The sequence below is a fragment of the Melanotaenia boesemani genome, chromosome 6, assembly GCF_017639745.1.
Source record: "Melanotaenia boesemani isolate fMelBoe1 chromosome 6, fMelBoe1.pri, whole genome shotgun sequence".
Classification (NCBI taxonomy): Eukaryota; Metazoa; Chordata; class Actinopteri; order Atheriniformes; family Melanotaeniidae; genus Melanotaenia; species Melanotaenia boesemani.
In genome coordinates, this window is record NC_055687.1 from 19,295,028 (window position 1) to 19,309,955 (window position 14,928).

General features: G+C 38.2%; 1 protein-coding gene across 1 annotated transcript; it reads left to right on the plus strand.

The window, feature by feature from the left end:
- Nucleotides 1–458: 458 nt before the first annotated feature.
- Nucleotides 459–14,589, plus strand: cdh17 (cadherin 17, LI cadherin (liver-intestine)). The gene is made up of 19 exons (XM_041989259.1): nucleotides 459–503; nucleotides 1,930–1,986; nucleotides 2,502–2,597; nucleotides 4,152–4,289; nucleotides 4,395–4,530; nucleotides 5,118–5,276; nucleotides 5,634–5,786; nucleotides 7,908–8,113; nucleotides 8,240–8,371; nucleotides 8,455–8,605; nucleotides 9,945–10,154; nucleotides 10,236–10,312; nucleotides 10,395–10,583; nucleotides 11,117–11,361; nucleotides 12,559–12,689; nucleotides 12,842–13,066; nucleotides 13,159–13,269; nucleotides 13,604–13,720; nucleotides 13,866–14,589. The coding sequence occupies exons 2-19, from the start codon at nucleotides 1,939–1,941 to the stop codon at nucleotides 13,964–13,966; spliced, it is 2,625 nt and encodes an 874-aa protein (XP_041845193.1). The 5' UTR covers nucleotides 459–503; nucleotides 1,930–1,938; the 3' UTR covers nucleotides 13,967–14,589.
- The last annotated feature ends 339 nt before the right edge of the window (nucleotides 14,590–14,928 follow it).

The following is a 14,928-nucleotide window of genomic DNA, read 5'->3' on the forward strand; positions in this document are numbered from 1 at the left end:
TCTGACAGGAAGTAGGGCCAAGGTGCAGAGGTCAGAGTCTAAGGGGATATTAGAAACTTAAACTGAGCTTCAAAATTCTGGAAAAATTCTCCCATGTCCCCCTTTTAGTTTCAGTTTTTCTTCATGTTTAAAACTCATCAATTTGCTATGTAGAAATCACAAGTCCTTTCATACATGCTTTCTTTGACTTTCTTCCCTCTAAAAGAGTAAAAAAAAAACACAATTATTTTAGTTTTGATGTAAAATCAGAGACTAATAATAGTCCAGAATAGGTTTCTCTTTTATGGTACTGTAACATATCATTGTCCTGCTCTTCCTGTCTCTATCTCTCATGTCAGCTGCTTCCCTATTGGCCAGCTGGACATAAGGGCCGGGTGATTAGACAATCATTAGATCCAATAAAACATTGCTAGTTAACACTCGGTTAAAGTTTGACAGAGAGAGTGAAGCTGCTCTGATCACTCTGAGGTCTGACAAGTGACTCGCTCGGTCTCTCCTGTAAGGTAAGTCGCTTCACCCTCCTGTCTGTCAGCTCTGGGCTCGGTTGATTTTAAGGAGAACAATTTTGAGGGTGTTAGTAGAAACAAACAGGAATGCTTGCTGGTTTTTGTAAACTGTATGTCAGATGTTTTCAGATTATTAAAGAAGTGCCGTGATCTTGACTTGACTTTGGCAGGGCCTAGAACAAGGCGTTGGCAGATACTGCCCTCTGCTTAATAGTGGCTTCCTTGATCTGTCTCACATCTTGTACTTATCCATGTACCGGACCAAATTAAGTTTCATAGCTGCTGAAATCCAGTTTGACAGAAGTCAATTAGTCATTGTGCTGAAAAGCTAAAGAAGGGGGCTTAAAATGTGGCCTGAAGATTAAACAAATAGGGTGTCTGAAATGTAATTTAGCATTAAACAAGCACAAGGAGTAGTTTCCACTACTGAGATCTTGTTAAATCAATGTGGATGAAAGTAGTAAATCAGCAAAAGACTTGATGGGTAAATGTTTATCAGCGGACGTAGGTTACTACTTTGAGATAAAGTACAAGAAAACATTTGGGTAATTTAAGATTTCTCCCAAAATGTTTGGCAGTGTAGTTGATATTGGGTGTGCTGTGCAGCCAAAAAGGTCATTAGTAACAACTCAATGTCACCTTCACTGAACTACTTGACTTCACTCACCTTTTTCACCAGCACTTTACAAATCTACAAACATTAGCAACACCTTCATGATACTTTTGTTAAAAATTATTTATTTAAATGTAATTTTGTTCAAAATTAATGCCAGACAACTTTTGCAGCCATTTTTTTCCTGTTGCAAAGCTGTGTTAATTTTAATTGAAAACGTATTTCCTGGTTATTCATTAGGCTAACACACGGGGTTTAGCTTGTTTCTATGTACCATGGACTGCACTGCAAAGAACACTTCTTTTTAAAATGCGGTAAATCCAAAATGTTTTTTTTTTTTTTACAACTGGTAAAAATTCTCTCAGATCACTCATTCAAACACACAGCCAGCCCTATAATTTTATTCTAGCCTGCCTTAAAGGGTTGCAAACTTTGTAACAACCTTTGCGTACCTCTGTCATATTTACACCCATCTGGGCCTGAGTTACAAAAGAGTTTTTCCTGTTCACTCAGGTCACTGGTTGACCTGGTTGTGAAGGTGGAGTCACACATGTAGGTACTTTAAGTTCCCATTCAGCTCAAGGTATACGTATGAAATAGATAGTTCGCACATGTGAAGGACACACATCCTTAGCTAGGCTGTTGTCTTTACGAATCTACACCACACAGTGGGGGTTTAAATGTCTTGAATTAATAAGATTAAAATGCATGGACTCCTCCTCATTATGTCACCTCTGCCTCTTCAACTTCCAACATTTTGTCCTCCTCCTATCTCCCACATCTCCTCCTACTCTTCCTCCTCATCCGCAGGCTGTGATAATGACACCCATGGTGCATCTGTTGTTGCTCCCATTCCTATTCAGCATTGTGAGTACATAGCACCGCCAACTGCTACTGCTGTCCCTCACTACATATTCATTTTTTAAATACTCAAATGCAGGAACCTGTTAAAAGATCTGTGAAGCACTTGATTCAATTAGCATTAGATTCAACAATCGGAAGTCCTGGAAAAGCTAATCTTTTTACCATTTGGAGCATCCTGTGAAAAGAAATAGCTCATAATTGTCTGTGATGTAAAAGAAATGTTTGAAACAAAACCTTTGGTAACTTATTTATATAATTAAAATGGAGAGTATAAGTGTTGCTAAACTGAGTGTTAACTCTTTGTCTGAACAGACTTTGCTCTCTCATTCTCAGGAGGAATATAGGAATCCTGGTGCTTTCATGTCATTTTGGTTCAATAAATAACTACCCTTAATGCTTGACTAGATTCATGTTACGGCACAGAGCTAAACTTAAAAGTAGCTTTGAGCATGAGAGATTTAGCTTAACATCCGCCTGTACTGTATTTGATGACCTTTTATGTTTCTGTGCTGTGATAGGCCAGTGGGAAGGATCTGGAGGAGAAGAAGGGCCCATTTGAGAATACAGTGCTAGATGTGCCTGAAGGGACACCAGTGCCTTATCCGATATACCAGGTATTACACACATGGCAGCACAGGTGGAAAAGTACTATAAAATAATACAATATAAGCAGTATTTAAAACAAATGGTTTGTTGAAACTGAAAAATGCTGAAATTGAGAGATTTAATCTTCTTTTTTAATGTATGCACATTCTGAATTTGATGACGGAAACTTATTTTGGATAAGTTGGGACGGACAAAAATTGTCAAGAGAGATTATAGTTTAAAGTTACTGACAGTTACAGTGACATCACTGACATGATTAAGATGAGAAGGGGTTCATAATTCTGGGAAAGTGTGTTTCAGCAAATAGTTTAAGACTAATATTACACAACAGTGCTGAAAACCTGTACAATTGGAAAAGGCACAACCAGCTGAAAGACATGTAGAGGTTTTAGGGCAACACAATACTGCGCTTCTCAGGGGAGATGCTTATAATTTCAGCAAGATAACATCAAATCACATTCAGGATGTTTAACAAATGCATTGATCTGTTACAAAACCCTGGGTCTGAGTCTTGTTGCTTGCCCACAGTCCAGACATTTAACTTATTGTGAGACCAAAAATAAAAAGAAGACAACTGAATTGTTAATGCTATTGTTTAAAAATGGGACAAGGCAGTAATTAATCCCTTCAGCTCTCAAACACAGTTTGTATCAATAGAAGGCCTGATGCAACACAGTATTAACTTTTATAGAAATATGTTAATTTTTCATCTAAAAAATAATACGTCTGCCAAGATTAAAAAACAACATAACAATCTGTTATGTATATGTAACATGGGTGCTAATTTTATTTAAGTTTAGAGAGTTTAGAGTTAGAGTTTAGAGAGTAAATTATTTATGAATAGAGTTGGTCTGTTTTTATTTAACTTTATAAACACCATCCCAATATTTTTACAAACAGGGATGTTCTTGTCCTTCTCTGTTCTTTTTTAGCTGAAACCATTTTGAGTACATCTTCAATGACTTCAAACCAGCCAGAAGACATTTTTTTATTGTATATTTATTTTATTATCATTTTTATACATAGAACATTTGTGAAGGGCTGCACGGTGGAGTGGTGGTTAGCACCACGGATTCATGACAAGAAGGCAGCTGGTTTGAGCCTTGGCTGGGGAGAGGTTGGTTCTCTCCGTGCACTCGTGGGTTCTCTCCGGGTACTCTGGCTTCCTTCCACCATCCAAAGACATGCATGTTAGCTTCATTGGTCACTCTAAATTCTCTCTACGAGTGAGTGTGAGCGGTTGTTTGTCTCTATGTTGGCCCTGCGAGTGACTGGCGATCTGTCCAGGGTGTACCCTGCCTCTCATCTGCTAATTGCTGGGATAGGCTCCAGCTTACCCGTGACCCTGAATTTGACTAAGTGGTATAAAAAAATGAATGAATGAAGAGAATTTGTCAAGTATAAGTATTAAAAGATTTTGTGAGGTCTTACTTTTTAAACTACCTTTTCTGGACAGTTTCCTTTTGTCATTGATGCAAGTCTTAAAATGCTTTAAAGTGAGGTATTATTGAAACCTCAGATTTTCCAATTTGTCTCTGTTCTTTTCCATCTTTCTACTTCAGTTTGAGGTTGAACAAGCAGGAGTTAATGATTTCCAGCTAAGCGGAGAAGGTACGAGCCACATTAAGATCTCAAAGGATGGTTGGCTTTACCTGGAGAAACCTCTGGACTGGTCACGAGAAAATCATTTCATTACCACGGTAACACTCTGTCCTTATGAAAACCGTAATTACTTGTGACTTGTAGTAACAATGCAACACATATTCATGTACAGTATGTTTGTGTTTGTTTGCAACCATTTCCAGGTGGAGGCGTTGGCAGATGGTGTAGTAGTGGATGGCCCTGTTTATGTGACCATAAATGTTTTAGATGTCAACAACAATGCTCCCACCTTCAATCAGAGCAGCTATACAACTTTGGTTCGAGAAAACAATCCAGCAGGTTTGGATTTCATAAGTGCTTAGATAAGAGGAGGCGAACAAAAGATGCAAAACAAGACTGTTATCAGTTAAAAAATTGTGCCACACATGTGTCATCGCAAAGACAAAGTGTGGCTGCTTCCTTCCTTCCCATTTGTGTTTTTAAGCAGTTGTAGTGTTACTTTTGTTGACTTCTGTGTGTTTCATAAACATGAATGCAGGCTACATTTTGAGAAAATATTAATAAAATGATGCAAATGGAACTATCTAAAATAGTTCCATTTGATGCATTCGGTAGGGAAAATGATAGATTCTTTTGATTATAAACCTATTTATCCCCAAAAAATTAAATGAATCTTGTCTATTTTGAATTTCTTGGGGATAAATTAAACTCCATCTAAAAGCAGCACATATTCTCAAGCACTAACATGCAGTATTATACTGTACATCTACAGGATCTCAAATATATTTAAGCTATTGTTAAACAGTATTGCTACACAATTGTAACTCCCTATTTCAAGATACTCAAGCAAACTCTCACTGTGTGTATTTGTATACACACAGCATCTTTGTATTTGTATTTGACATCAGTTCTGTCTGTGCCTCCAGGTGTTCCATTCACTCGAGTGTTTGCATCAGACCTGGATGACCCAGAGACTCCCAATGCTCTGCTGAGCTACAGTCTGGTCAGCCAGATCCCCAACAATCACAACATCCTCCTGTTCCAGATTGATCCCAACACAGGAGAGATCTCCACCACAGCAGAAGGTTAAAAACACACACACACACACTCATCTGTTCACACATAAGTAAACACCCAAATGTAAAGCCAGACATATTGTAGGTTCAGTGTCTGCGGGATAGACTGTAATCTGTCCATCTCTGCTTGTGATCCAGCAGTTTAGCACCACTGTAAACCCAGATTACACAGCTCATCTGCTGTGCTCAAGATTAACGCTGATTACAGGCAGATTGCCTGAGTGTCGCGTGATGTTGATTTCCACTACTTTAAGTGTGTGAGAATGTGAATTTGTTGTACAGCAGCTGTGCACAAAACATGTCTGTAATGTGAGTGTGTGTGTGTGTTCATGTTTATTGGAATTTTCCCTGTGTATTTTTTAACAGGAGAAAAGATGCTGAAGTCCAAACAAGGAATCCAGTATGCCAGGGGAGAAGACCGGAGCATTGATGCTCTGAAAGGAAAGTTTGATGAGTATTGTTCAGTGCCGAAGGTCCCTTATGAAGAAAACCCATTCTTCACCTGCGTGGAGAGAGCAGGTTTGTCAACAACAGAGCTGGAACATTGTCTAATTGACCCATTAATAACAAGATTGACCGAAAAGATCATTTATTTACGATGCCAAACTTTGGGCGCCTTTAAAAGTTACTTATTTTAAGTCTTTGACTGTTTCCAAATGAACTGAGTCTGTCCGCTGGTTCTGTCTTGCATGCACTGCTCTTTGAAGTCTTTCCATGTATTTTCAGTATCTTTCAGTTTAATTGTGTTCTTAAGATCTTAATACTGTTGCAGGACCCACCTTCTTTTTCTCCATCTTCATTTTTTTTCTTCTTTCGTACAGTATGATGATTGCTTCCAGAACTTGCTGGGATTTTATTGAATTCTTTTGTGAAATATTCACCACGCTACTGACTGTCAAAACATATTCCAAAATGCTTCAGGCTTGTTTATTTGCCTTTGGAAACATCTGGTGGTGAATTTTGTGGTGAGAATGAAGAAAAGGTTTTCTTCTAGTCTCTCTTCAGTGTGGGTCATGTTTACGCAACTGTTGCTGCAGCACAACAGTACTGGGTAAATCTTTCTGAAGGTCTTTTAATGGTCAAACAAAGGTTTAGATTTGTGTTTCTAGCATCCTACAAGCAGTTTTGTTTAAAGTTTCTTTTAGATTTCCAGATCTCAGCTTGTTCTCCATTGTTCCTGTTAACTGTCATTTCTAAGTTGCGTTATAAACTAAAGAAGCTGCTGCCTGAAAACGCGTGGTCATTTTCGGCTTTGAGCTATTTTGAATTTTCAGATAAGAAGGCAGCTGTTCGGAGAAGCTTGTGACTGCTCATTTGTTAGAATAAAGTCTTTATTAACCTTTCAGAATTGCAACTCCTGCCCTTTCCTACAAAGTAATATCCACAAGCAAAGGTCCTTAAAAGCTAATTAAGATGTTGATTATATTTTTCTGTGAGCTCAAATCTTTTTCAAACTCTTGCACAGTGTTCCCCACATATATTTTTTTTGGGGAAATAGTAGAAAGTAAAACCAATCTATTAATGTTGCTTAAAGTGGTGAAAAGAATGTTTCTTCTTAATCCTTATAGGGATTAGGTCATCTTTATATTATAAAGGAGGACAGTACTGAAACTTGGTTCAATGGTTCATTTATTGAAAACAAATGAACCATTAGATGCATTTGTCTCTCCTTTTTTGTGTTATATTGATTTATTTTCTTTGTAACAAAACAAGCAATAGTTCTCACATGACACAACCAAATGGACGAGAAAAAAGTGTGACACAATACCCCTTTATCATAAGAAGATAAAAGAAATAAAAAGTTAAGAAAAGTTATGTTCACATACAGATATAAAAAAATGAAGAAAATAATAACAGTTTGGGGAAACAAGTAACATAAAAGACAAAAACATAGGTCTTGTTTGGTTTAAGTAGAGTTCCCAGATAAAAGTGAAGCAAACATTAAATGTGCTTATTATGAATTCACTGCATTATAAGTTTTGTAGTTGGTACAGCATCCTTGACCCAGAAGCATGAAAGATCAACAACACAAAGATAAAAAAAAAAACAAAAAGAAGACAAAGCATCCAAGTATACAGGAACACAAAAATTCACAGCTCATCCACAGTACTGGAGCAATTTTGATTTAAGTTTAGAGCAGAGATAAGACATGCGACAATCCATTTTATTCTTGATACCAGGTGTTCCAGCGGTGCAGAGGTAAACTGAAAAGAATAAAATATGTTACAAACAAGTAGCAACAGCATGGCCCGGCTTTCTGCCAGAATAATTCATCAATACTAATGTCAAGGTCTCACTGCCAAACTTGTTGGGAGTAAAAATTGTACTGATTCTCACAAATGTTTCAAGAAAGACAGGAAAATATAGCTAAAGAAAAGTACTAGTCAATTAACCCACAATGCAAAATTAGACCAAAAGTTAAAAAAAGAACCTTGAAAGTCATCCAGTCTGAAAGACTTGTGTTTGAACACTTGACACTGAATGGAGTTAAAGTAGATAATGAAGACACCACTGTGAGAGACAAGGGTTGGTGGTATGACTTTTTTGTGGCTCATGTAAGTGAAATGTTATTATACTGTTCACCCTGAAAAACTTTTTGAAAGTCTAACAGCAATCTAAATTTTCCACCTGTGGTGTTAGAGATAAGGAGGCGGAACAAGGACCCACTGGAGGACCCAGACTACACGCTGATCGTGCGTGTGCAGGACCTGGGTGGAGCTTCAGCGACTGCACTGAGTGGAAATGCAAGAGTCCACATTGCTGTGCAGCAGAACCGATGGATCAACCCTGGACCCATATCTATTAAAGAGAACTTAAAGGATGCTTTCCCCAAAGTCATTACAAAGGTAAAGTGGGTCTTTAAACTCCCAGTCACAGAAATCTCACCAAACCCACTGCCACTCATTACATCTACTTTAATCCTGTATCTGACCATCATACTAAGAGCTCCTCTTTTCTCTCTTTACACCCAGGTCCACTCTAATGACCCTGATGCCATTTACACATTAGTGCAGAAAGAGCGAGAGCTGAGATTCCCTTTCCAGATCACAGAAGATGGGGAAATACTGGTGACGGAGGGGCTGGACAGAGAGGAAAAGGACATGGTAGTATACACATCAATCATTTGTTTATTGAATCTCACATATTTCATGCAGAATGAAGAATAATTTGTTGTTGTTTTTTTCAGTACATCCTGGTTGTGTTCGCAAAGGACGACAATGACAAAGAGGTGGATCCACCAATGGAGATTCAGGTCTTGGTGGAGGATGAGAATGACAACGAACCAGTGTGTGAGGAAGAGGAGAGTGTGTTTGAAATTCAGGAGGATGAGCCTGAAGGTAAGATGTCTGTCCGCCTGTGTAACTATTACATAACCCTTTGAAATCATAATGTGCTACATGTGCTAGTTTTTTTCTCCATCTCAATTTTGCCTCCTTTATTTGTTTTGAGCGTTGTTGTGTAAATCTATTTACACTTATTTTTCCACTTGAAAGGACATAACAACAAACTTAGCTATGAAAAGGTGCTTTCATAAGTAGAAAGAATAACACACATTTATCTTTTACCTCACCTCTGTATACAGCTCAAAATAACAGCTCTTATTAGGTTACACAATTTATCCCAAATGAATTTAGAGCAGAAATGAGCTATAACTCTTCTTTTTGAAAAGATGTTACATTAGCAATCCTTCTTGCCATGATCTATTATAAGGGACACCTCTGAGATTCAAAAACAGATTTTTAGATTTAGTCATATAGCTTATTATGTGTTTTTGTTTCTTTGTTTGTTGTTGTACAATAAGCTCAAAGCCACACCAAAGTAACCGATTCACTCTCACATAAGATTCTGCTCTTAAACTAAAACACTATCTTTTTTATTGCAAGTTTTTCATCCTTTACTTTCCCACATCACCATGTCAGAAATTTGCAGCTATTCATACAAATCCAACCATAGCGGTTTAAATTTTTGTCTTTGACCTCATTGGACAAGATTTTGACATTAAGGAAAGATTTTGGGAGAAATGTTTAAGGAAAAGATGACTGTGAGAACACAACCACATTTACACTAAGTTGTGATGTGGGTTTTAATCACTGAAACTAAAGATGTTAAATAAATATTCTCCAAAAAGTGCTTTAGATGCTTAATCTTTTGTAGTCTTGCCATGTTACACAAAGGCTTAACATGTAACATTGATTTATTATTTATTATTTATTATTTTTTAAATTAAGAACAGAAAGAAAAAGGCACAATAGTATGACATATGATTGTTACAGGCTGCTCACATTCAGTCCACTGATCACAAATCAGACAAATTAAATACAATAAAGCAGCACTTTAAAAGTTGCAGACGCAAGGAATTGTGGGGTGGAGCTGTTTCCTTTCTTACATAAAGGATTCTCTTATGTTCCCTGTGCTATAGAAGATAAAGGAAACTCCCAGCTCTGATTATGGCAACTACTCAGACACTTTCAAGTCATTTAATTTAGTTAAGAATCTTCCTAACCAGAAAATGCAGGTTGACTGGACCCAAAGTATTAATAGTTGCTTTTCCATTTTTGACCAACCAATGGGCCAAATGGGTGAAATTTTTAACACACTGAGCCTTTCAGTTTTAAAAAAATCCTTCAAAACATCAGAATAAATGTGAAGCATTTTCATCTTTTCTTTCTGTCCCAGGCAGCGAGGTAGGAACGCTGTTGGCCCATGACAGCGATGAAGAAGGGACCTTGAATTCTCAGCTGGCTTACACCATTGTGTCACTAAATCCACCCACTGCATCCAACACCTTCTCCATCGATGAGGCCTCTGGAAGAATTCAGGCGCTGCGTGTGCTTAGACGAAAAGAGCAGCGGGTCTACAACCTCGATGTCAGAGTTAGTGACTCAGGTAAAAAACATTGCGCATGCAAACACACCAGTTCAGTCAGTTTTCACTCCAGAATGTGATACTAATGGTTTTAGCTTATAGATTTCAGCACGGTCTGTAAAGTGGTCGTCAAAGTCATTGATGTCAACAACGAGATGCCCATATTTGAGAAGAATAATGTAAGTACTTATCGCTCATAGCTCATATAATAGCTCATATTTGTCATGCTGTTTTGATGATATCCTTACTTCCTATGTGCAGTATGGCAACCACTCTCTGACTGAGGACACTCCGGTGGGGCACACAGTGCTGACCATTACAGCATCTGATGCTGATGACCCTGACAGCGGCAGCTCGCTCATTGAGTTCCACATCTCTGCAGGCGACAATGATGGAGTCTTCAACGTGGAAACTGATGGCACAGGTGTCGGTCATCTGGTTATAGCGAAGGTGCAGCTTATACACTCGCACTGCTTCTAGTGTTTTAACTGCTTTTAAAAGTTCTCATTAAACCTCTCAGTATGTATTCATTTTGCATATTTGTATACGTTCTGAATACTTGTACTGGGTTCATTTACTACATTTGTTAACTGTTAATTAATCATTTTCTTTTTAAAAGAATTTTTCAATAAAAAAAAAAACACAGTTCCCCTGACTTATTACATTCCAAATAATGTTCAAGTATATGTTAAAAACCCAGTGATATTACATTTAAGATCATATAAAGCAGGGAAATGTTTTGGTTGTAACATTTATTTTTGTTCTTTTATCTGATGAATCACTAATAACAGTTATTTAATTTTCTCTTGAGTTTTTTTTATCCATATTTTGTAGTTTTAAGTCTGTATATCACACAGAGTCTGCAGCTGAGAGTCATGTTATAATGAAATGATTCTCTAATAAAATGTAGTAATTCCAGTTGTTTTAGTTCTAAAACAATCTGATGCCAATTTCCTCTAATCAAGTCATCTCCCCCTCAACAGCCTCTGGACTTTGAATCATCTTCTACCTACAACCTCCAGATCGATGCTCGCAACCCAGAGCCACTGATGAAAGGTCTTGAGTATGGCAGTGATTCTACCACTGTTGTCTCTGTGTTTGTGAGTGATGTGGACGAGGCCCCGGAGTTTAGCCTGGACATCCTGGATGTGACAGTCCCTGAAAACACCACCAAGGGATCAGTGCTTCTCACTGTGCAAGCAAAGGACCCAGAAGGGAAAGACATTGGGTAAACACAGCAGCAGATTTAGTCAGTACATAAAGTAAAAGACACTGAAACAAGGGAAAGGACGGTGAGGGGAATACATTCACTCACTGCTGTGGTGCTTTTGAGTCTTGTTACTGTCACCAAATCCTTAAAAACTACTAGCTGCAAAAATCTATTTATCCTGCTAACAAGTATCCCAAACCTTGTAGTTTAGTTTAACAAATCATTTATTTCTGTTAGAATATTTTTGCTGAAAACCTAATTCAGCAACTGTTGCATCCTACAAAACACTTGGGGATGCAAATTGCGTCCTTTTCTTATATTTTATTTCCATTTTTCAGTTATTATAATATCTAGACAAATATGAAAGAAATGGCTGAAACATGCAAACTACAAGGAAGCTGTCCGGTAATCCAAAAGAAAGAGGATGAAAGCAAGACCTTGTTTCAATGTAAACATCATATACTGTAGATATCTGAAGTGTAAGGATGAGTCACACTGTAAAGCTACAATTCTTGCGGAAAGTCAAGGTCCTTATGTATGGAACTACGCCAGGAAAGTCCCCCACAGTGTCTCAGATCTGTTCTATGGGTTTAAATAGATGCAGTCTCTCCATTAGTATAACTGAATCCAGTGTGCAAAACTGTGTGGTGTTCTAGTTCAAGAGAATAAGTTTCTTTGCAGCCAGTCTGCAAATCTGCATGTCAGATGAAAGTTGAAACGTCTCTGCAGACCATGCAGATGTTGAGAGGTTGTGGTTGGATGTGAGAAAACAGAATATGAGATTGAGAATCATTTAAAAATTACAGAGCAGATTATGTGAAATGCTGGATACAAAAAAAAAAAAAAGAACGATGCGCCAAAGCAGATTGCACCAAGGTGATGTTGGTTTTGATTAATGCAGTCTACACATCACTTGCCTAACAAGTCAGCATTTACCTGATGCCACACTTAGATTCAATTGTACAATTGACTGAATGCAAACACATCACAAACACAGCTTTTATTAGTTACTAAGTGCATTGACCCACTAGACCAACAAGGACTGCTGGCTGTCAGTTAGGACTGTCACTTACACACAGCACAAATTATTGATTTGTTTTTCACTTCTATTGTTTTCACTGGTCATGTGTGTGTTGTTGAAACAAGGTTAACTTCTGTGTAGTATGTGACTAAGTGTTTGGCTATGATGATTGAGGATTTTGTCATCTTGTGCAGCTTTAAGTTGGACGGTGACACACAAGGTTGGTTGGAGATCGACGCTGCCACAGGACAGATCAAGACCAAAGCCAACCTGGACAGAGAGAAACTGGAAACTTTTGAAGTCACTATTACCGCCTTTGAGAAGGGTGAGAAAATGAATAGTCACAGCAACACGCTGTTTAATGTTAACCTGAGAAGAATTTTGTGCAATCATACAAACAAATGTGTTCAGCATCTTTCAGGGGCAGCAAATGGAATTGTTTTTTTTTTTTTCATGCACTCTTTTTCCCCTCTAAAGAAAACCCTGAGAAGTCCTCTGAGCGTGTCCTCCATGTACGGCTGCTGGATGTCAACGATGACTTCCCAAAACTGATTGAGACGCAGGCTTTCATCTGCACGAAGGACCTCAAACCTGTCATCCTCAAAGCTGAAGATAAAGACAGTGACCCTTTCTCCCAACCTTTCACTTTTGCCTTTGACAAACAAGCCAAATCCCCCAACTGGGAGCTGCGCAAACTTGATGGTACACATATGAAATATTACCCAGAAGCAAAAAAAGATGAGGCAGGATGTAAATTTCTATATTTCAGATTATATTCTCAATGTGTCATGCAGATACAACAGCTGAACTGCGCTTGAAGAAAAGACCAACTGAAGACAGAACCTTCTCTCTTCACATCAACATTAAAGACAACGCAGGTGTTGGAGTCACGCAGGCACTTGAGGGTGAGTTAGTTCTTTAATTTAACCTCACAATTATATCCCTATAAAACCCACAATGAATTGAGCTTATTGCTCTGATCAGTGCCATAAATACTGTAACAGTTCAGCTAAGAGCCAGATATTTCACTCAGGAGTTTTGAGAATATCAATAGGTCAAAAAGTGAACAAATATTAGTTCTGTGATTGCCTGAGACACAACTTCATATGATGCATAGGGTTGCTGCAACTCTCTGCTGGATGTATTCATAATTTTTGTCAGATGTCAGTACTTTCATGATTCAAATCTGTCCCATCATAACTCTCTCTACATCCTGCATGTCTCCCCTCTGTAAACCAGTAAAAGTATGCAACTGCACAGAGCTGGGCTACTGCTACATCCCTCCAGATGGAAAGTCATTCAAACTCGGGCTGGGAAGCACCATCGGAATCCTGGCAGGTGCTCTGGGACTTTGTGGTAAGTCTAAACACCATATAAACTCCATCATCTGATTAAAAGCAGCACACATAAAACTAAGCCTATCAAACTATACAAAAATGCATTTTTAGTCTGATTGTACTGCTGCTGCATGACTTAAGTTTTATGCCTCTTCTTGTTGTAGCTGTCATCCTCATCATAGTGATCAAACGGTCAAAAAAGCAAGGGGGCAAGAAGAAAGGCCCGGGTGATGAGGAGGAGCGGAACGCCATGACACAAAGTTAGAGACACATGTGAAGTTTTATTTATATTCACTGATATCACAAAATAGCCCCACAAGGCTTTGCAAGTTGTAGAACATGCATACATCCTCTGTTATTACATCTTTGACATGGATCAGTATCCCAACCAATCTTTTATGCTTGTGAGAAAATGCTTTCACCAGACCTTAAGTATTTATCGTATGGTTTTTTAAGGTGTCTTTTCACAGTCCGAGCAGAGTGCAAATTAGACTTCACATCCTCAACAGTCCTATTTACAGTCTCTTTAACCCTTGATCAAATACCATTGTGGCTGTCAGACTAATGAAGTTACAAAAATTAATAGACCCTTTAAAAGTGCCTAAAACTCAGATTAGTCCTGACAGGTATACACACTCATTTACTTTAGTTTATTTTATTATATTTTACGGATTTGAGTTTGATTAATAGGTGCTGTGCATACCTGATTAACTTGGAAGGTATTTCCTGCCAGTCAAGCATTTGCACAGCTTGTTGACTTAATATATTAAAATTTTATTCTTAGAGTCCAGCTGCTGTGTTATCAGCTCTCATGCTGATGTTCAGCAACATGTCAATGAACAATTATTTCTCTGTTTCCTTTTTTTTTTTTTGTAAAGAGCTGTTATTCCTCTGCTTCCCAATAAACAAAAAAGTGAGAATCATTTTGGTTTCTATGATTGCATGTCTGTTTTTGGATGTTTGAACACATCTGTACTGCAGGTGATGGGTAACATAAGACACCAGCATCTCTCCACCCCAATACACACAACTTCATTTCAATTTCTGCAGTTACTCTGCGTTTACAGTCACTGTTGTTGCATCCCCTCCTTCCTCCTGCTGGTCTGTCACCGCACAGAGTGATGCTCTGAGTCATCTCTTTGACAGTGGGAGACAGGTCACAGAATTGGGCTGAAAGGAGGATGCCATGATTATGGGCTTTTATACGGCACAAAGAGGCCTCAACAC